At 44.0% G+C, this 21,796-nt stretch overlaps 1 protein-coding gene across 1 annotated transcript in view; it reads right to left on the reverse strand.

The window, feature by feature from the left end:
• The window catches only part of MERTK (MER proto-oncogene, tyrosine kinase), a 108,676-nt gene that overhangs the window by 24,757 nt on the left and 62,123 nt on the right, over positions 1 to 21,796 (reverse strand). The window contains exons 7-9 of the mRNA XM_079791743.1: positions 17,849 to 18,032; positions 11,689 to 11,840; positions 1,104 to 1,257 (exon numbers count right to left, since the gene is read on the reverse strand). Of these exons, the coding sequence (XP_079647869.1) occupies positions 1,104 to 1,257; positions 11,689 to 11,840; positions 17,849 to 18,032 (490 nt within the window). The remainder of the gene's footprint in view (positions 1 to 1,103; positions 1,258 to 11,688; positions 11,841 to 17,848; positions 18,033 to 21,796) is intronic.

Consider the following 21,796-nt stretch of genomic DNA (forward strand, 5'->3'; position numbering starts at 1 on the left):
AGTTAGAAACATCGATCAGCTGCCTCCTGCACACCTCCCACTGGGGATGCGCCCACAACCCAGGTACATGCCCTTGACCGGAATCGAACCCGGGACCTTTCAGTCCACAGGCCGACGCTCTATCCACTGAGCCAAACCAGTTAGGGCAAAGTCTGACTTTTTAACCTGTGCATTTAGAATCGGAATCTTGTTGACTCTGAATTTCTACCAGGCAGATAAGCCTGGCGTCCCCATCACCAGTCACTAATGGTCCCAGGTGCAGAGGCTGACGGGCCTGATATATGGCTCCAATTCTGGGCTGACGGACCTGATATATGGCTCCAATTCTGCTTTTAAGGGAGAGTCTATGAGAGGGTCACTGGAGGAGACCGTCGGGGACTCACCAGTCTGCTCATAAGTCCCGTTTGCTATGAGTACAAAAGCTGTGCTGGCAAGGACTTGTAAACACACAGGTCACACTGATACAGATGCCTGTGCATGGAGTTGATGACATCAGTTTAACATCAAACAACCCAGGGCCGGACACAGTCAGCACAAAGCTGGCTCCCCTCATCTACGGAAGTAAGCACAGTGTTTGGGTCACTTGGGGTACACGGTGACACCTTGCCAAAGAACACTCCAACAACACGCAGGAGCCAGAATGCAGGGCCGGGCATTTAGCTCAGGGAGCCCAGGGCCGTCTGAGGGCGGCTTCTGCAAGAAACCCTGCATGTTGTGGACTGAGCGATCATGAAGCTGCCTCACGCCTGAATGGGCAACAATGGGGCAAGCAGCACTGATTAAAACAGCAAAACCAACTATCAGTTCTAGAGAGCGAAGGGTCAGCCACACTGCCTTGTCAACATTCAGTAGGCACATCTCATTTAACTACATTCAGGAAACCAAGTCAAACCCTGAGCGGACTGATCCTCCTAGTAAGTTAGAACCATTCATAGTCACGCTAGTGGGAGGCGTCTCTGGCTGAGGTGTGATCCTATCGCATTTTCTTTACCATGGCAAATTGGTCTCTATGTTTCAGCCTTAACCCAGCTGTCCATCCCACAGCTGGCAATCTGTGTGGCCTGGATGGACTGCTCCAGCAGCTGCCGGAGCCCGGCTCTCACCGTGTGCAGGGACGAATATTTTCACGGGGTCACTGAAAGGCCCGACCCCTCCTGTAGTGACGGCGGCGATCCTCACGGTGCACGTGGCATTGTGGACCTGAACAGGAATCTGAGCATGGCTGCCATCCTGGCCGACTTCCTCAGACAGCTCTTCCTGGGGACGGACAAGGAAGTAAAGGAAATGAAACACTGAGCTGCCCAGGGCACGCTGCCTGCTCTGCCACAGTTCCTCCTGCGGGAGTCCTCCCACCACATCCCAGGGGCCATGTTTGCACAGCGTCCTTCCTCGCTCGGGCCACAGCCAATGGACCCAAAGTGCAGGGACACAGGGACACAGGGATGCAGGACGGAGGACGGGCCGGCAGCAACCACCATTGTGAGGGCACAGCACTTAGGGTGGCGCTGCAGATGCCTCTGGAAGAGAAGGGGCATGTGGCCGATGCCCCCAGATGACAAGAGCTGGATGGCCCCAGGCCCCTCTGCATCACCACAGGACGTGCCCAGGAGCCACTGCACCTGCCCCTGCTCACCTGCCAGCCTCCCCTGAGCCAGGACTAGTGGTCTTGTTCCTGGAAACTGTAAGCATTTTGTAAGCTCTCCATCTAGGAGGTTACTGACACTATTTTTTTCCCTACCAGCGTGACAAATGCACAATTTGCCCAATTCTCCAAAATGTGGTTTTACTTTTATTTATTTTTGTTTTAAAGCCACTGCCATGTCAATGAGTCGATAAGACATGAGGGGTGGAGGGGGGCAGGAATTATTTTTGGAAGAGTCACCAGGACTAAGTGTTTAGACAGCACTTTCCCCTTTGCTCCCAAACCTTGACTTTAACGACGTTCTCTGGGGCAGGAAACTTAACTGTCAGGTCTGGGCTGGCTGTTCAAATGGGAACACAGGGTTGAAGCTCCCTTGTGTCCTTATCTCTGAATTCTGGAAATCTGATTTCAGAGAGAGAGAACTGTCAGGTCACCTGGACCGCAGATGTCACGGGTCGCCAGTGAACAGAGGGGCCTGCTTTAGGGGTAACTTCATCTTCTGGTCACTCAGCCTCATGCCAGTCACTTCTAACCATCGTGCAGGGTGGAACCAGCTCAGCCCTTAAGGAGAGGACAGTCCCATCACTCGTGACCAAGGGGGGACCTGGGTCAGCGACCCAGAAACTGTTTTCTAAATCTGACAGGCAGTGACCACCGGGACCCCGAAAGGCCCTCAGACAAGCAATGAAAAGGGAAAACACAGACTGAAAACGTTTGTGTTTTCTATCCCATTGGACTCTACTGTTGCAAAAGGACTTGCCATAGGTGTTTTCATGAAGTAAACAGGTTCAAGCCTTGGACTGATGAGAGGGCACAGTCCTCTCGTGGCCACGTGCAAGTCCCAGCCTGGAGGGCAGAGCCCTCCCAGCACAATTATGCCAACAGCTATAGTTGTAAGCTTGAACCTATGGTCCGAACACGTGGCCCCACGTGCCTGAGTGACATAGGCTGCAAGTAAACAAAGTTTGATCAATAAAGACACGGCGTGTAGTCTGTGGTGCTGCTGGGTCCCCATCAGGGAAGCAGCGTCCCACCGAGTCCCAGCTTTCCTTCTCTTGTCTGTCTTTTCCAATCCTTCATCGCCCCCACTCAGGGTCACTGAACCTGGCTGAGTTGGCGCGGCACATAAGGCGCTCTGGGGCTGAGTATGCCATGGCCCTGCGGGCTCCCCACAGTAAACAAGTGAATAATTAGCAATTTTTGAGATAACAGAACATTTTATTTATGACAAACCCAATTTTTTCTAAAATTGAAATATATTTGACATGTACTATTGGGTGAATCGAAAGTGTACAACATGTTGATTTGACACATATATCTATCTAATAATAGGATAATATGCAATTGGTCAGGACGCCGTCACGTAACAACCGATCAGCAGGCTACGTCTCCACCCCCTGCGCCAGCCTGGAGACATGAGGCTCGCATCCCCAACCCAGGCAACGGGCCCTGGGACGTGAGGTTCGTGTCCCCGCCTCTGGCAACAGGAAAATAGCAATATTAAAATATTTCCTCTAATTACCCCTTTTAATGTGTACGAATTTCATACACTGGGCCACTAGTTATCATATAATTGCCATTGTAGGCATAGTTAACACCTCTAGCATGTCTCATAATTATCATTTCTTTTTAGTAGCTGGAATAATTAAGATCTAGTCTCTTGGCAAATGTGGTGATTATAATACAACTAGAGGCCCACTGCATGAAATTCATGCACGGGTATGGTCCCTAGGCCTGGCCTGTGATCAGGGCCATCTTCCCTGGCTGCCCAAGGCCAGCCCTGCCCCCTGCCACCACCCACCCCCAGATCCCCACTTGCCATTGGGTGATCAAGGCCTACCGGCTGGGAGGAAGAACCAAGAGGTCAGCTGTTCCGCCCACTCGCCGGCCCTGCCCTCGCTGCGGGTTGCCCTGTGTGTGGGGGGTGACTGGCAGGGCAGGGGCCTTGGCCTGGCACCACCCGCATCCCTCGCCACCCAGCCCCACTTCTCCATTCACCATTGGGCAATTGGAGCCTGCCGGCTGGGGAAAGGGACCAAGAGGTGGTCAGTTCACCTCATAGTGACTGGTCGAGCAGTCATTCTGGTCATTCTGCCATTAGGGTCTGTTTGCATATTAGCCTTTTATTATATAGGATATTGTTGTCTGTATTCATGTACCATGCATTAGATTTGCAGGACTTCTATTTACTACTTGGTACAAATCAGTACCAAACCCAGTTTTGATGATGGGTTAGCTGGCCATTCTCTAATTTGTGAAGGACAGAAAATCACCAAGGAGAGTAACTCCCTGGTCCAAGCCCATGGTCCTGCAGCCCTGCCCTGCGTGAGTCAGGCAGGCTTCGAGAAAAATGCATCTAACTTCAGAGTTTAGCACCTGACAGCTCTTCAACGTACAAGACCTTCTGCCTGACCAGGAACACAGGTACTTTTTGTCTACAAAGACTCAAAAACAAGACATCATATATGAGAGAAATTAGCTCAAAATAAGAGGAAATGCATAACTGAGAAAGAATTAAATCCCTAGCCCTGGCTGGTGTTGCTCAGTGGTTAGAGTGTCAGCCTGCACACTGGAGGTTCTCAGGTTCAATTCCTGGTCAAAGGCACGAACCTGGGTTGCAGGTTGGATCCCAGCCCAGTTGGGGCATGTGCCTGAGGCAACCAATAGATGTGTCTCTCTCACATGGATGTTTCTCTCTCTATCTCCTCCTCCCCCTCCTCTTCCACTCTCTCTAAGAGTCAATGGAAAAAATATCCTCTGGTGAGGATTAACAAAACAAAACAAAAATAATTAAACCCCAAGAAGGAGAGAAATCCTAACAACAGAATTATCCTTTTGGAAATCAACATAGAAGTACTTTGTGATACCTATTGGTTTAGGGCCTATTACCTACTATGAAAACCCAGAGAAATAACTTTTTAAAAACCTACCTATTTACCTATTTATTTTCCTATCACCATTTATCCCCTCTATGCCTCTTCCACCTCCACCCACCCCCCTACTCCCCACCACAGCGATCACCACACTGTTGTCCATGCTCATGAGTTCCCTCTTTTTTCGTTATTTTTTACTCAATCCCTCCACCCATCCCAACACCCCAACCCCCAGAGCTGTCAGTCTGTTCTCTATCTATGAGTCTGTCTCTGTTTTTATTTATTTGTTTGTTTATTTGTTTATTTTGTCCATTAAACTCCACATGAGTGAAATCATACGACTCTTTTCTTTCTCTGACTGGCTTATTTCACTTAGCATCATGTTCTCCAGGTCCATCCATGCTGTTGTAAAGGGTAAAATTTTCTTCAGAGGAATGCCTTTTTCATTTCCACCTCCTGTCCCTTAAATGAGAAAAGAGCTAATAATCCATGTAAAGTGCTTGGAATGGTGGCTGCCTGGAGCAAATGTCACCCAAGTGTGGCGATGGCCACCATCATAGCTGTTGTCATCATGCTGAAACCTGAAGTATGGAAGTGATGCCAGGCACGGCCTATGGTCACACATTTTGGAAATGCATAAAAATTATCCCATCCTGGGGGTGGGATTACAATAGATTTTGAAGTAAACAGATTTTTGATTAGAAAAATATATGATAAACATTTTAGTGGAGGCTGAGCAATTTTTTTCTAAGAATATTCTTAAATGGTAACCTCCAATATCGTTTTAAAATATTACTGTTTTTAAAAAGTGATGTCACTTATCCATTGTTTTGATGCCAAGTGTATAAAGAGGGGCATGACCATATCCATATCCTCCAGTATTTCAATTTTGATGTTTAAAGTGAACAGAGAAACCCATTTGAAGTCCCACACAGGCAGGAGCCACCCTGTGTGCGAGATCCCCCTCAGTCAGGTGCCGACTGCAGAAGGTTGGGGCCGTGTTCCTGGCACAAGCTGGTCTGGTCATGGGCACAGGCTGTGCAGACTGCATAGTTCTCATTAATGACCTCTCACTTCTCACCAACACACACCCGTATTCTCAAGGACTTAAAATATAGAGGGTTTTCAGGAAATGAAATCGAAAGTATAGTACAACATTGATTACAACTTTATTCGCCGATAAAACCCGTGGACCTGGCCTGTTGGGAAATGTAAGAGCATGTCTTCTAAAACAGGATGTCTTGTGTGTGTTACGTGGGCATTAGCTCATCAGCACAACCGTGGTGGGGCTTGTATTCAGTTATCAAAAGACTTTAATATGTTCTCCTCTGTGAGAAGGCATGACCCTATCTTTGTAACTCTATTTGAGAATATGGCCCTTTTTATTGCCTCAAAGAACTGGACCATTCAGTGGGGCAAGGACTAGCAGATAAAGCTTCTGTCGTGCTACAACAACAAAGGTAGTTTGTTCAAAAGGGTTCAAATTCACAGGCACCAATGCAAAACTCTCACACCTTCAAATGCGTCCTGTCCTTACTTCTTTCTGCTAAGAGACCACACTATGGAATTTAACAAGACACTATTGTATGAAGAAAACCAAGGGCATCTGGGGAAGAGCAGAGAGGCTCTGAAAAATACAGTCTTTGGAGTCAGCCAGACCTGGGTTCTGATCCCAGGGCTACCAACCCCGAGCTTTGAAAGTTACTCAACATCTCTGAGCTCCAATTTCCTCAAATGAACATTGAGAAAGGAGTATCTTCCTCAACATGTTTTTGCAAGGGCTAAGTGAGTTAGTTCCTTTATGGAAAACACTTAGCACGTGATCTGGCACAAAGGCTATTTCTTAATTCCCATACTGTATTTGTTCTTCTGTGCTGTATTTGTTCTTCTTTCCCTATATATGTAAGTCCTTCTCACATAAATGACCTTGTAGTATCTCTCAGGGCTGTCCTCTATCATTCAAGGTTCTCCTGTTCCCCAAACTGTAACATTCATTTGACACATGGTTGGTTTCTCCTCCAGGCAAAATGCACCATCCTTGATGGATCCTTGATTAAAGTGTTTGAGACCTCTATCTGGCTTAACAAGAACCACGCCTATTCCTCATATCTAAAAATGACACCAGTTCAAATGCTCTGCCCTCCTTTGACAGTGAGTGAGAGGGAGGATGGAGGGAGAAGGAGGGCACTTGCCTACACCCAGGAACGCAGCGTGTCAGGAGGCAGAGTTCTAGGCCAGCAAAGGAATCCTCCAACACAATGGGGCTTTCCTGGGGGTTTGAAGAAGTTGGTTCTCCATAATAACCTGCCATGAAACTTCCCTCTGATCTATACCTCTACCCTTCCAACCACAGCAAAACCAGCATTAGAGCCATAATCCCCCAACAGTGAGCTCTATAAGAATGACATGGATCAAACGGAGTGCCTAACATCGGGGCAATTCCTACATCAGAGTTAAACATATCTCTTCAATGCAGAACATCAGAGAGCCTTGAACTTGCCAGTAGACACTTGGGTCTTCAAAAAAGGACATAATATGTAATATTTTATCAACTGATTTACTCACTGAATTCTTTTTTCATGGAAGGTCTACTGATTCCTTATGTGAATGAGAATGAGATAAGAAACACTAGTCCACACTCATCAAAGACTGTCCCATTCACCTTCAAGCCCAGTACAAGTAGCAGCCATCTGCAGATTAGCTCATGCCAGTGTCTGTAGCAGGACACAAGCAGCGGCTGACCTTGTCCTGCATAACCAGGGAGGCCCTAGAGCCAGCACACCATTTGGAAAGCTTCAGATCACATTAAAGCACCTCCTAACCACCTCCACAAGCAACACACTCAAAAGACAGGCCCAGCAGGCACCCAAGTCCTTGTGAAGTAAGTCCTGCTCGATGGCGTGGGCCCCTGCATGGCTGATCCTCCACTGTGGTTACAGCTAGTCCTTGTAGCCAATCGGCCAGAGAGTAAATCCCTCCCATTGATGTGTCAACAGCAATTAATGCTCAACTATAATAGGAAGGTGTACAGTCCACACAGGGGGTGCACCTGGCGTGCTCAGCCTGAATAATCATGGAAGCTGTGCCACAGGACCCTACAGGACACCGACTACATAAGGCCACTCTACCAAGCCTGGGAGACACAGCAGCTTTACCTAATACATAGAAACAAACACAGGGAGGCTACCAAAATGAGGAGACAAAGAAACACCTCAAAAGAAAGAATAGAACAAAACTCTAGAAAAAAAAAACAAAACTAAACAAAACGGAGACAAGCAATTTACCAGATGCAGAGCTTAAAATACTGGTTATAAGGTTGCTCAATAAACTTAGAGGAAGAGTAGATGAATTTAGAGAGAACTTCAACAAAGAGAGAGGAACATAAATACAGAACTAGAAAACATAACGAGTCGTATATGAAGAATATGCTAATAGAAATAAAGACTACATTACAGGAGTCAGCAGAGGAGTAGATGAAGTAGAGGATCAAGTCAGAGATTTGGAAGATAAGGAAGCAGAAAACACCCTATCAGAAAAGCAAGAAAAAACTAATAATCCAAATATATGAGGGTAGTATAGGGAGCCTCTGAGACAACTTCAAGTGTGCCATTACTCATGGGGGTGCCAGAAGGAGAAGAAAGAGAGCAAGGAATTAAAAACCTACCAGTATGTGAAAAAATAATGGAAAACTTCCCTAACCTGGTGAAGGAAGTAGACATAAAAGTCCAGGAGAGATGAAGTTGTGTCTAACTCTTGCCCTTAGAAATGAAGGGTGTTTGAGAAATGGAGATGAAGGATGTATCGGTCAGGCTCCTCCCAGGGTTGGCTGATCTTATATTTTATTTGCCTCTTATTGCAGCTCATGAGCTGGAAGCTCAGCTGCATCAGAGGATTTGTCCAAAGTAAAGTGAACCACAGACCCTTCTGTTGTCACAAGACCATCACAATGCACAACGTACAGCAGGATTGCAAGTGACCTTCTCACTGGGATGACCCAGCATCTGGAAGGACGTAATGATTGGAAAGGTCACAGCCCTAACTTGGCAGGACTGTTCTCACTGCAGAGGGAATGATCTGAGCAAAGGGGAGTGTTAGTGGCAGTGAGTGCATTAGGCTCCATGCTGCGTCACCCATAGGGCTTTCAGCTCTCCTGCCCCTTCAGCTTGAGACCCCCACTAAAGAAGGAGCTATCAGCCCAACTAGCATGGCTCAGTGGTTGAGCATCGACCTACGAACTAGGAGATCATGGTTTGATTTCCAGCCGGGTACATGCTGGGGTTGCGGGCTTAACCACCAGTAGGGGGCATGCATGAGGCAGCTGATCATTGATTCTCTCTCATCATTGATGTTTATATCTCTCTCCCTCTCTTTTCCTCTCTGAAATCAACAACAACAACAACAACAACAATAATAATAAATAATAAAGAAGCTATCATCCACGCCAGAGGAGGGAAAAAAAGGACCTGCCCGTAAATGTCTGCCAATGATCACTATCTTCTGCCAACCAAGAAAGAAAAAATTCCCATTGACTCAAAACAAAATGATTGTGCCTTCATGTACTATTTTAAGAATTGAGCTTTGTGAAAAGGAGATTTTCTCTAAGATTTGATTCCCCTGTCCCAGCCAGGGTGCAAATGCAATTAATCCACAGGCACCTTGAACATGCTCTGGGACAAAAGACTAGGAAATGCGAAGTTCCTTCTCTTGTAGCTGCAACTCTAGCGCAGGGTTTGACTGGTACAAGTAACAGCCTACAGTCATTTACTATGAGACATGAGAAATCATGGACGCTAAGTCCTCTTGTTTCTGTCTCCTCTACTTCCATTACCTATTGCGTCCAACAGTCTGCTTCTTGGTAGGTAAACTGAGGCAACAAAAGAAAAAGAAAAAGTCTCAACTATCCTACTGGAAAATAGCAGTCTTGGTAAAAGTTGGATGATGTGAGATTGAAAATGACTGAAATGAGCTCAGACATCATCTGTGGGCGCAGCTGTTCCCCATCCCTCTCTCCTGCCAAGAAGCTGTTACTTTCATGTGATGCCCTGTACAAATGCCACAGGGATGCCAAAAATCTGACCCATCACCGGGTTACATCCATTGGGAATGGGAAACACAAAACAAGGAGGCTCTTCGTGATGGTGGTAAAGATAGTCCTGGTGGTGAACCCAGTGTGTCTATCCCGTCACAAAGGAGTACGAGTGACCTCAGCCCTCTCCCTCTCCCAAGTGAGGAGGGGGCCTGTCTGGGGCCTGAGCCCCACCGCCCCCCAGGCCTCATCACTCAGCTGCATCCCTCACACTTCTGACTTTGGTCAAGTATTCTCAACACAGCTGCGATCTTTATACCTCACAGTAACCAGGTCAGGATGTCCCTCTGGCTCAGCTGGAGTCACGCCTGAAAAACTCACTCCCACTGGAAGGGCACTGGCTGGAGCTTAGGGAGCAGTCACAGTTTCTCACGTAGACCCTCTGCCTTTTTTTTTTTTTTTGCTATTATGCAACGAAACTACTATCTACACCAGACAGTCCTTACTGAACTACGGAGGATCTTGCCATCTTTGTCGATAAGGCAGGAACTATTTGACCTTCTGACACCTCCATGTATCCCCCAGTTCCCAGCACAGACTAATATTAAATCAACACTCACGACAATTCTGATGGTTAATTTTATGTGCTAATGGTACCCAGATCCATGGTCAAATATAGATACGTTGTCAAATACTCAGTTGGATGTTGCTATGAAAGGTATTTTTAGATGGGGTTAGTATTTAAATCAGGAGCTTAGGGAGAGCAATCAAGGGTGCCTTCAGGGTGGAGGGTGCCCTTCTCCACCCTGGCCCTCCTTTCCCAGCCAGTGTGTCCCTCCCCAGTCACACTGCTGGGCGGTGCAGGCTCTTCTCCACGTTCTCAGTGAGCAGCAGGAGAAGCTGCTGAGTGACCTGCCAGTTGGCAGTATGCTCTGGTGGAAAGAGGCAGATCTGAAGGTTACTTTCAACAAATTCAATTTTCTTATACGTAAAAGAGTAATAGTCCTATCAGCCATCTTCGTAACATACAACTCTCAAACTGGATTCCTAAGTTCAAGGTTCTCATTGGCTCCCTTGCCATCTGCCAAAGTCTATCAGACACTTTGGCCAACGTCCAGGGCCCTGCACACATGGCCAGGACTCCTGGTCCAGCTTCCCCTCACACCACACCCCTGAAAATATTCATGTTTCAGGGCCTTGAGTGAGTCATGATCCCCCAAAGCTGTCACATTATGCCTCATCTCACGTGATCTTTCTCCATCTGGAACAACTCCATCGTCACCCGTCAAGATTATTCCAAACCCAGAACAAGTACCACCTTTACTGGCGAGGCATAAGCACTGTCCCGAGCATCCTTGCTGAGGAGGCCAAACCGCAAGGCCAACCACCCCTGATCCTGAGCCACGTAGGGCTGGTCACGTAGGCTGGTCACCCCTGGGGCTGGTCACGTAGGCAGTGAAGTCGGTTAAGGTGCCTGCAGAGAGCATCGGCTGTTTGTTCTCAATGCTCAAGAGTGCCGAGCTCTTGACCAGAGGACCCTTAGTGGCACAGCTCCATGGAGCTTGGGGACAGGGAACCCGTGCCACCAGGCTGATGCTCCAGCTCTCTGCTATGCTGTGCCAACTGCTTTGCTCTGGTTGGTTGAGAATTGTGTCTGATTTCGCTCCTACAGAGCTGTGTCAAGACAGCCTACTGCTTGCTGAGCCCTCTCCTTCAGAGTCAGGTTACCCTTTGCTATATTCTAGGTGGCTGGGTTCTTCCCTGACAGTCTTCTTCAGAAAAGTGTCCCCTGGAATTTCAAGAGGCTATAAATTGCTGGCCTGCTAAGCCCTGTATCTTCTCAACCGCCTGCTGTGGTTATCTGGGTAGTTCCCACAACTTCCTACAAGAGCCACACTCCCTGAAGGTAAGAATCAGGTGAGTTCTACACATAAGTACTCAATAAATGAATGGATGAATGAGGAAAGGCCCAAAGATGTAACTTTCAGTAACCTCCAATTTTTATGACACTCTTCATAACCCACTAAAAAGTGCCTTGTCTAACTCAGTAACACCTGGCATTCTCACAGCAAAACGAAAGCGTCTAAAACAGTTCTAAACCAGCGAATCCGAGGAGACAAGTGCGCTCTGCTAGCGCTCAGACTTACGGTAGCATCCGCACTGTGCCACACGTGAGATATCCTGTAGCCCACCAGGTCCCCATCCTGCCGCTCAATTGGAGGCTCGATCCATCTGATGTCCACTTTGTTACTAGATTCATTCAGAAACACAGTGACGTTCAAAGGTGATACCGATGGGGCTAAAAAGGACAAGGAGAGAAGGATGAAGAACCACTAAAAAAAGCATACAGATACTCATTCCCTTTTTGGTTTCTGAATGTTCGGATGTTCGAATGTTCTAGGAAAGCACTCAAATGAGACTGAGACAAAGAGCAGATTTCCACCCTCTTCTCCACGAAGGACCATTGCGATAGTACATGAGTTTAAAAAGGCAGCCCTTTCCAAACTAAAAGAATACGGAAGAGGAAGGCAGGGAAGATGGCGAGTGGCGCTCAAGGACTCTGCCAGGGGAAGCAAAGCAGACACACTTGAACGGGGTTCTCCAACAGAAGCCGGTGGGGCAGAAGGTCAACACACCGACTGGAGATCAGGTCTGGGTCCGAGAGACGTATAGGTCAGGGAACTCGGCACAGCTGCAGTGACCAATGGGCTGAACAGAACTAACCAATCAGGAAATTACTTTATGTGTCAAACACTTCATTATTGGAGGTCAGAGAGTCAGATGTTAATTACTGTGCTAGGTGTAAAATGCGGCACATAGCACTGGTCTTCATTCTCTGTTTCATAGTAAATTCTACTGAGTCATACACCTACTTTATACCAAAATGTCCGTTATCTCTCACCAGGACACAGGATAATAGAAGTTAAAGCACTTTGGAATAGAAAGTGTGTGTGTGTGTGTGTGTGTGTGTGTACAAAGTAATTTGGGCAATAGGTCAAGGTCATTACTATATTCTTTTTTTGGGAGGGAAGAGCTTGGCTCTATCTATTAAAACCGAAAATATGTTCTTTGACCAAGTATTTTATTTCCAGAAATTTAATCTACAAAAATTCTCCTGTGGGTAGTATTATATTCATTGAAACAAAATAGAAACAAAAAGGAATAAATATAATGCTAATTGTGATATATGAAATTTTGATACCTTTTCCAATGGAATCTGGTCAGCAAAAACCAATTAGGTAGAGCATGTGTATTGACATGAAAAAAAATATCTAATGGAGGTAAAGATCAAATTGCCAACAAGTATGCATCACTGATCCATTTTAGAAATTTGAAAAGTGTTTTATTTAGAGAGAAAGTATAAAGACAATTGAAATACTATAGACCAAAACTGCCTGTACTAGTACTTAGGGGAGATTTAATAATATATTTCTGATACAATCTGGAAACAAAAGGGTACTGTAATCTTCCTCGCCTCTGCTGATTCCAGGAGCAGTTAGAAGGAATTTCAGCACAGGACATGTCATACAGCTGAGCTGTGCCTAGGAAATGAATCACATACTTCCAAATCTGCTGTAGGATTTATGGATAAACATGGCCCACTCAACATACATGTCTTTATACCTGCTCCCTCCGAAGGAAGGAATTTAAAACAGTATAAACTCATAAGGTAAAGAGAAGTCAACAGAAGAGAAATCTTAACATATATTGGACAGATGAAAAAGAGACGAAGAAGATATAATGAACTCGGCAAGCTGATCCTCCCAAAGGCACCTGGAGAGAGGCTCAGAAGCTGTGGGCCCAGGTACTAAAACTGAAAGATTGATTAGGAAGAACTTAGCCCTTGACACTCCTCTAAACTATTCCCACACACCTAGCAGGAACTCCCCCCAAATCCCACAGAAGACAGGATACCTTATTCTATGAACTGAAAAGCCTCTGGATTAGGGGCACCCGTAGAATGAAGGCACCATGAGAGGCCAGACTGACAAGTGGGGAAAAATAAGTGAAAGTCTGTGCCCTGAATGAGGAAGACGCCACCTCACCTGGCTGCTAGAACATTGGCAGCCATGTTTCTATTCACGAGGCAGCAAACAGGAGACTTCTTTTCTAGAGAAAGTGAGCAGTCCCAGAGGAAAGAAAAGCAATATTGATACTTGGGAGTATGCTAACCTAAACACTTAAGGTCACTGACCAAACACCTGACAGAGATGTCTACAAACCACACCTACACTTATAGTGTCCAGTCAAATTGCTGGTTCTCTACTCTTAGAAGGAGTGGACACTGGGGGATCAGGAAAGGTCAGGGAAGCCTCCTTCATGAATGTCCAGGACCAAACAACACACAGGACAGAGAGCGCAGAAGAGATAAAGCCATTATAGGGGACTAGAGAAAACTACAACAAACAACCTGATAATTAACATGCCCAAAGATAGGTAAAGGCTGGCATACTTGAGAACTGAAAAAAAGAATTGTCAATGAAATAGAAAGCTCTATCAGCAACATAAGAAAAAATTAAATGTTTAATAGAAGAATTAGAAGAGAAATCAAGTAAACCTCCATAACTATGACTAAAAATTAAAGAAAAAAGGCCAACTTGAGGAAAGAAAATTAAGGAAGCAAAGAGGTCCAACAACTATCTAATACAATTTATGGTCAGAAAAATAGTAGAACATTTTCAAAGAAAAAAATGTATAAGAAAAAGTCTCAAGCCTGGCTAATGTGGCTCAGAGGTTGAGCTTTTACCTATGAACCAGGAGGTCACAGTTTGCTTCCCAGTCAAGGCACTAGCCCGGGTTCCAGGTTAAATCCCCAGTGGGGGTCGTGCAGGAGGCAGCCAATCAATGATTCTCTCTCATTATTGATGTTTCTCTCTCTCCCTCTGCCTTCCTTTCTGAAATCAATAAAAATATATTTTTTAAAAATCTCAAAACCAAAGCACTTGCATTTCTAGATCAAAAGAACCACTGAATGGTGGCTGACAAATAAATGATGATGGCAAACAAATTCCACATCACAGCACCACGATTAGAGAAAGTATTTTAAAAATCAAACTAAACAGTTCAAATAGAAAACTCAAGTATCAAAATTCTCCATAACGACTCATAAAGCTAAAAACAATGCAGATATACTTTTTCAAATTTGAGGAAAAGTAATTTACAACAAAAAATTCTATATTAGGAAAAATTATCAAACCAGTATGACATGAAGACATGCAAGTTCCCATAGTTTTAATATTTTACATACTCTCCCTGGAGCTAATGGATAATGTGCTCCGTGAAAATGAGGGAGTAAACCAAGAAAGACAAATGCCCAAGAGAAGGCCATGGAGTCACTAGATGCTCTGGATGGAGACAGGAAAAGAAATACATAAAATAATTAAAGATAACAGTGCCTGGGTCTCACTCAGGGCTAGGAATACTGTGTATTCTCAGCTATCAGACTGGAAAATCTAATGGTACCAGGATCACTAGCCAGAGTACACATAATCGTCTTGTATCAATAGTGGTTAGTAACTGACTGAGCACTGTTCCTGTCCTGCCTCACAAATTTTAAAAGATCCAAGAGGATCAATCTTTTCCCAATACATTAACAATGTCCCAAAACAAAGCTCAATACTTATAGGAATACAGAAATATCTAGCATCCCACAGGTTAAATAAGTTCACAATCTCAGGAATGCAATCAAAGACAACCAGCTACGCAAAGAAATTGCCAAGTCTTCTATATAGCAGTAATATAAATAAATCAAAACTGCCCCAGAAATAACACAAATATTAAAATTAGCAAGGACATTAAAACAGTGATAACTGCATTCCATATGGTCCAAAAGTTAAGTAGAAACATGAAAAATACAAATAAAATACAAAAATTATGTGAGAAATGAAATATACACTAGATAAAATTAATGGCAGCTTAGATACTGCACAAGAAAAGACCAGTAAGCCTGAAAATACAATAGAAACTATATATATATATATATATAAAAATAACCACAGAAAAGCAGGGGGGAAAACTAACAGAATATCAATGAGTTATGAGGCAACTTCAAATGATCAAATACACATGTAATTGAGTCCTCTAAGAAGAGAGGTGGGAATAAAAAAAAATATTTGAAAAAGTAATGGTTAAAATGTTTTTAAATTGGATGCAAACCAAAAACATATAGATCTAAGAAATTCAATGAACCCCAAGCACAAGTAAAAAAATTACACCAAAGCACACTGCAATTAAATTGCTCAAAGTCAAAGATGAAGGGGAAACCAGAGACAAAATACATGCAGATACATTACATACAGAGGAACAAATAAAGATTGTAGATTTCTTATCAGAAATAACTCAAGAAAGAAGACACTGACACAACATTTTTAAAGTACTGAAAGTAAAAATATGTGAACCTAAAAATATGTGAACTTCTATATCTAATAAAACTATCTTTCAGAAAGTTCTATTTGAAGGTCCAACATGATCCATGAAGGGGTATAACATCACTTGACAGTAAACGGTGGTAAGTTAAACATTAACCCTAAAGCAACCACACACACAAAAACAGAAAACAACAGTTATAACTAATAAGCAAACAAAAGAGAGAAAATAGAATAAAAATACTCAATTAACCCAAAAGAAGAAAAGGAGGGCTACAGACAGAAAAATAAAAATGTGAGATTTAAACTCAACCTTTAAACCTAGAGTTTAAAGATGTAAATGAAATTTGCTGTAAGCAAGATAATATAAATAATCACATTACATTTTAATGAGTTAAATATCCCAATTTAAATGCAGATATTTGAATAAATTAAAAAGCAAGACCAAAGTTATGCTCCCTAAAGGAAACACACTTTGAATATAAAGATTAACCTGCTAGAACTGCATATTGAAATAGATAAATCCACAAGTATAACTGCAGATATCAATGCTTCTTTCTAAATAATGGATAGAAGTAGGTACCATTTGTAAAACATGGTCAATCAACTTAAGCAAGCTGACATTTATAGAATACTAGAGGCCCGATGCACGAAGATTCGTGCAAGAATGGGCCTTCTTTCCCCTGATTGCCGGCACCGCCTTCGCTCTGGCTGGAGCTGCCTTTCCACCTTCCCATGCTGCCCAGAGGCCCGGAGTAGCTGGGGTGTTCTGCCCCACCCCCCTGGCCGCTCAGCGCCTGCATATGCAAATTAACCCACCATCTTTGTTGGATTAATTTGCATACTCACTCCTGATTGGCTGGTGGGTGTCACGAAGTTAGCGTGTTACTCTTTTATTAGTGTAGATGCCATCTAATAAAAAGCAGAATACACATTCTCTTCAAGTGCACACCAAACATTGATCAAGATAGACCATATTATGGACCATAAAACAAGTCTCAATGAATTTAAAAGGATTCAGGTGATACAAATTATGTTCTCTGTCCCCAACAGGATGAAATTAGAAATCAGCACACTGATCTCCAAAAACCCTCCAAATATTTGGAAACTAAGTTATACACCTAAATAACTAATGGATCAAAGAAGAAATCAGAAAGTATTTTGAACTCAATGAAAGTGGAACACAGCATATAAAAATTTTTCTCAAAGGTTTTTCTTCCTCATTTGAGAAAAGGAGGTATTTTACAATTTTGGCACTGGAGTTTCATTTGTGCAAGGATTAAGCCCTAACAATTTCTGATTTGGACCTGTTGCTCTGTCTGTATTAAGACTAGACCACTGGGTGTATAAGGCTGGAGTTAAGGGCACATAAGAGGTTCTGAGTGATCTAGAGCTCTAAATGGGAAAGAATGAAAATTGTGTGACTTGAGTTTAACAGAATTCACTACTTATTCATAGGAAAGGAAAAAAATCTCAGAATTCAATAGCACACAGAAAATTCTTTGAAGTTTAAAGATGTAACGAGTAAGATAACAGAGATAACAGTATCTAATCCCTAGGGCTCCTATGAGGATCGAATGAATAATGCATGTAAGGCATCTAATACGGTCCCTGGCACATAGGGTTTGGTGAACATTAGCCTTCTTCAAATTCATTAGTTTTCTTGAGTTTGCTGCTATGAGTAGTAACGCTTTATATTACTATATTTTAACTAACAATAATATATGCTATAAAGAGTGTGCTGCTATTACCTTTTTATGCAAAAGAGACTATTACATATATGTAGTTTATAAGTTTCTTTCCCATTTTCACTGGCCACCTCCATGAAATTATCCTCCAGAGACAAAGACCCAAAAAAGCAAAATTTAAACTCTAAATCAGGCCACTGGGAAGGACTTAATCACATGCCATTAGAAGTAATATTCTGAACACCAGGAATTACCTTTTTCGGTCGTGCTGGCCAGGATCCAAGGGCTCCAGGCGGACCAGCCAATCTCATTCCTGCAGGACACGCTGATGCTGTAGTTAGCCAGAGCTTGCAGCTGCTTGACTTGATACAGAGGTGGAGAAGCAGAGGTGTTAAAATCCATGACGGAGCCATTACTCAGAGGATCCACTTCCTTGACCTAAACAAAAGGTGAAGACGTGGACCCGGCATTAGTAAAGTGGCGGGAATGTCAGATGTGGGGTTCTCAGGCATCCTGTGCACGTGGCCCTCCCTCTCCACGGAGGGAAGTACCTGCTTCCTTCCGGGCCACACACCAGCATTACTGAGTGTTACTCATGCTGCTGGAGCAACAATTGAGGACCTGAGGAAAAGGCCTAAAATAAGCGTTCTCGTTGTGGTAGGTGACAGAGCAAATGATTACCAGTATATTACAATTTTTATAACACATTATAAAATAGCCCCTCCTCTCTCAGAACCACCTCAAGTCTCAATTTCTGTCAGCTGTTTCACAGAATATGCAACAAAGCCAACTGACACAGGGTGGCAAAGCCTAACATATAAGGTGTCCCAAAAAATGTACAGACAGTGAATAGTAATAAAGGCGATATTTATTAAAATATATTTCATTTTCAAAATTGAGCTATCCATTGTGTATTTACATTTTTGTGGGGACACCCTGTATTTACTATCTAGACTTTTAAAGAAAACCTTTCCAAAATCCTACTTTAGAAGATGGGATACTGGATTTTAATCTGCTTTTCTTTTCTTATATATATTTTTTATTTCAGAGAGGAAGGGAGAGGGCGAGAGAGGTAGAAACATCAATGATGAGAGAATCATAGATCAGTTGCCTCCTGCACGCTCCCCACTGGGGATCGAGCCCGCAACCCAGGGCATGTGCCCTTGACCGGAATCGAACCTGGGACCCTTTGGTCTGCAGGTCAACACTCTATCCACTGAGCCAAACCAGCTAGAGCTAATCTGCTTTTCTTTTCATCGTGCAACCTGAGGACCCTCTGCTCTTTCTTGAAGAACATTTTAGTGTTGTCCATTGTTCTTAATTTTTAAAAAAGATTTTTTATTGACTTTTAGAGAGAAAGGAAGGGAGAGAAACATCGATGTGAGAGTGAAACATCAATCAGCTGTCTCCCGCACGCCCCCTACCGGGGGAACGAGCTTGCGACTCAGGCATGTGCCCTGACCAGGAACCAAACTGGCAACCTTTCAGTGCATGGGATGACGATGCCCAACCAATTGAGCCACACTTGCCAGGGCACATTGTCCATGATCCCCCTTCTCATTACACGCCAATATAAATTTGTTCCAAAAGCATACACAGATAATTCAGACTTTATGACATTTTTTAGTGGGAGACATAGGAAAGGGTCATTTGCACCTCACCCAACAAAACTTTCTCTAAAGTTCTTTAAAACATCAGCTCTTTCTCTGAGTTCCTTCTCTTTATCCTTCATAAATCCCACTGGTCTCTCCACATCCCTCTCCAGGCGTCCTCTGTACCCACAGGTAGGAGAGGGGATTCCCAGCAAAAACCTCCCGCTTGTCCAGTAAGCACACCTCCTGTCTGTGAGTGAGGGTGTGGGAGAGTGGGTATCTTTTCACTGTACATTTTCCAAAACTTCTATGATATGGAGTACTTATAAATCAGAAAAGACAAAAAGATATTAAATTTAAAAAAGAAGTAACCAAGAGCAATTTTGGGGGGAAAATCTTAAACCATGTATCTATTCCTCATAGTAATGGGCTAGCAATCACAGGTGTGAATACACGAGGCTGTTATTACAGGATATAGGTATCGAAATGTAGGCCAAGAGGCATTCCAAATAACATTTTGGAATTTCGGATCTGCTAAATGATACTGAGCTGGTGGGGCCTCACCTCCGCTCTGACTAGGAACTGGAGACGCCACTGGGCGACAAGAAGCCCCAGTTGGCCTGAGGAGCCCCCAGAGGAAACTCAGTGAGCTACATGCTCATCTGGGTCCTGGCTGTTGGCAGAAGTCACTTTGTTTCTTCACTTGAGAGTGTGCACCTCCTTCCTGGTGACCAACCCTGGAGACCAAGGTGGAGGAAGCCTGTGGCTCTCCATCCACCATGTGGGGAGCAACGTGTGGAGCATTTCCAGGCACAAGACGTGCTTTGAGAGCCGTTCCTGGAAGAGGACGGGGTTTCTATAACAGGCCTTCTCAGTGGGTCCTGGGGGAAAAGAGGGAATGCGATGGCAAGAAGTACGTGGGACCGTTAAAAATAGACCTGGAGTATGCAGCCCAAAAATGGGTGAAGAAAGGAATTCATGTCAGGACCACAGGAAGCGAGAGGGTGTGTCCTCCTCCGCGTGGATCTGAATCTCGGCCAGAACATTCATTTGTCACCGAGTCAGAGTTTAAAACTGTAATGGACTGGGAACCTGCTACAAAACTATCCTTGGTCCCTTTAGAAATGGGAATATGTCATTTATCTGCAGAATATAAATGATAACTTCTCAAACCAACCTGACTAATCCTGTTAGGACTGCAGGAGAAAGTAAAAAACCCAGTTATGTTTGAATATCAGGTCAACTACAAATAATTATATGTATGGGTATGTCACGTGTAATTTAAATTGTAAGATTGCTTTCTCCTTATTTGCTAAATCTGGTCACCTTACCCGAGATGGGAAGGAGAGTGGGTGAAGAGAGGCAGAGCTGGCTGGTGGGGCAAAGACAGAATAACCATGCCGGTGCCACAGGACCTGAGGCAGGCGAGGCAGACTGCAACTTGGTGCTCAAAGGGTGATTGTTCACTCAGGCCATGGCCACCCAAAGCCAAGGTGCAGAGAGAAAGAGAGAGAGAGAGAGAGAGAGCAGGTGAAGTTTGTGTGTCATCACCTTCCACCTTCAGGGTGACGTGGTGTTTTCCAACCAGCCCACTCTACTTCATGTCTATCCTGAGACCCTTCTCTCAAGGCAGGCAGCGCTTCCGCAAAGTCCCCCTGAAGGCAGCCATACTTGTGTGGAAGGAGCCTCATGTCCTCTTGGACTCTACAAACAGCTCAGCAACTGGGTAACATTTTTAAGGGGCTGTCCATGCCTCAGCTATGTCCCTATATGGGGACAGTCATGGCCCTACCATCGGAAACAGGCCGTCATAGTTCCCCAAAACAAAACCCTGAAATACATGAAGCAAAAACTGAGAGAAATGATGGGAGAACTAGACAATTCAAAAATCACAGTTGAGACCTCAATTCCCCACTTTCCATAATCGATAGAACCACCAAGAAAACGACCAACAAGGAAACAGAAGAACTGAACAAAACTATACACTTACTCAACCTGACAGATGCAGAACAGCCCGCCCAGCCCCAGCCAAATACACCTCCCCCCAAGTGCACATGGAGTACATTCCACCCAGAGTAGAAGTTATGCTTGGCCATAAACAAGCCTTGATCAATTTAAAAGAATGGAAACCATACCAGTGTATCCTCCAAACACAAGGGAATAACATTAGAAATCAACAAAGAAAGAACATTTGAAAAATTCACAACCATGTGAAAGTTTAACAACACATTCCTGAGTAACCAGTAGGAAAGAAGAAACCACAAGGCAAATGACAAAAAACTTGAGAGGAGCTGAAGAACACCAGAAAAATACCAAACCTTAGGGGATGCAGCTAACACAGGGCTTAGAGGAAAATGAACAGTATATAAGCCCATAATAAAAAAAGAAGAAATTTAAAATCGTCTAACCTTCCACTGTAAGAAACAACAACAACAAAAAGAGAAAAATAAGCAAATAGAAGAAAGAAAGTAAAGATTAAGGCAGATATGAGTGAAGTAGAGAACAGAAAAACTTACAAAGGCAAAAGTTGGTTCTTCGCAGAGATACTAAAATTGACAAATCTTCAGCTAGATTGACCAATAAATAAATAAATAAATAAATAAATAAATA

The sequence above is a fragment of the Cnephaeus nilssonii genome (assembly GCF_951640355.1).
Source record: "Cnephaeus nilssonii genome assembly, chromosome: 15".
Lineage (NCBI taxonomy): Eukaryota > Metazoa > Chordata > Mammalia > Chiroptera > Vespertilionidae > Cnephaeus > Cnephaeus nilssonii.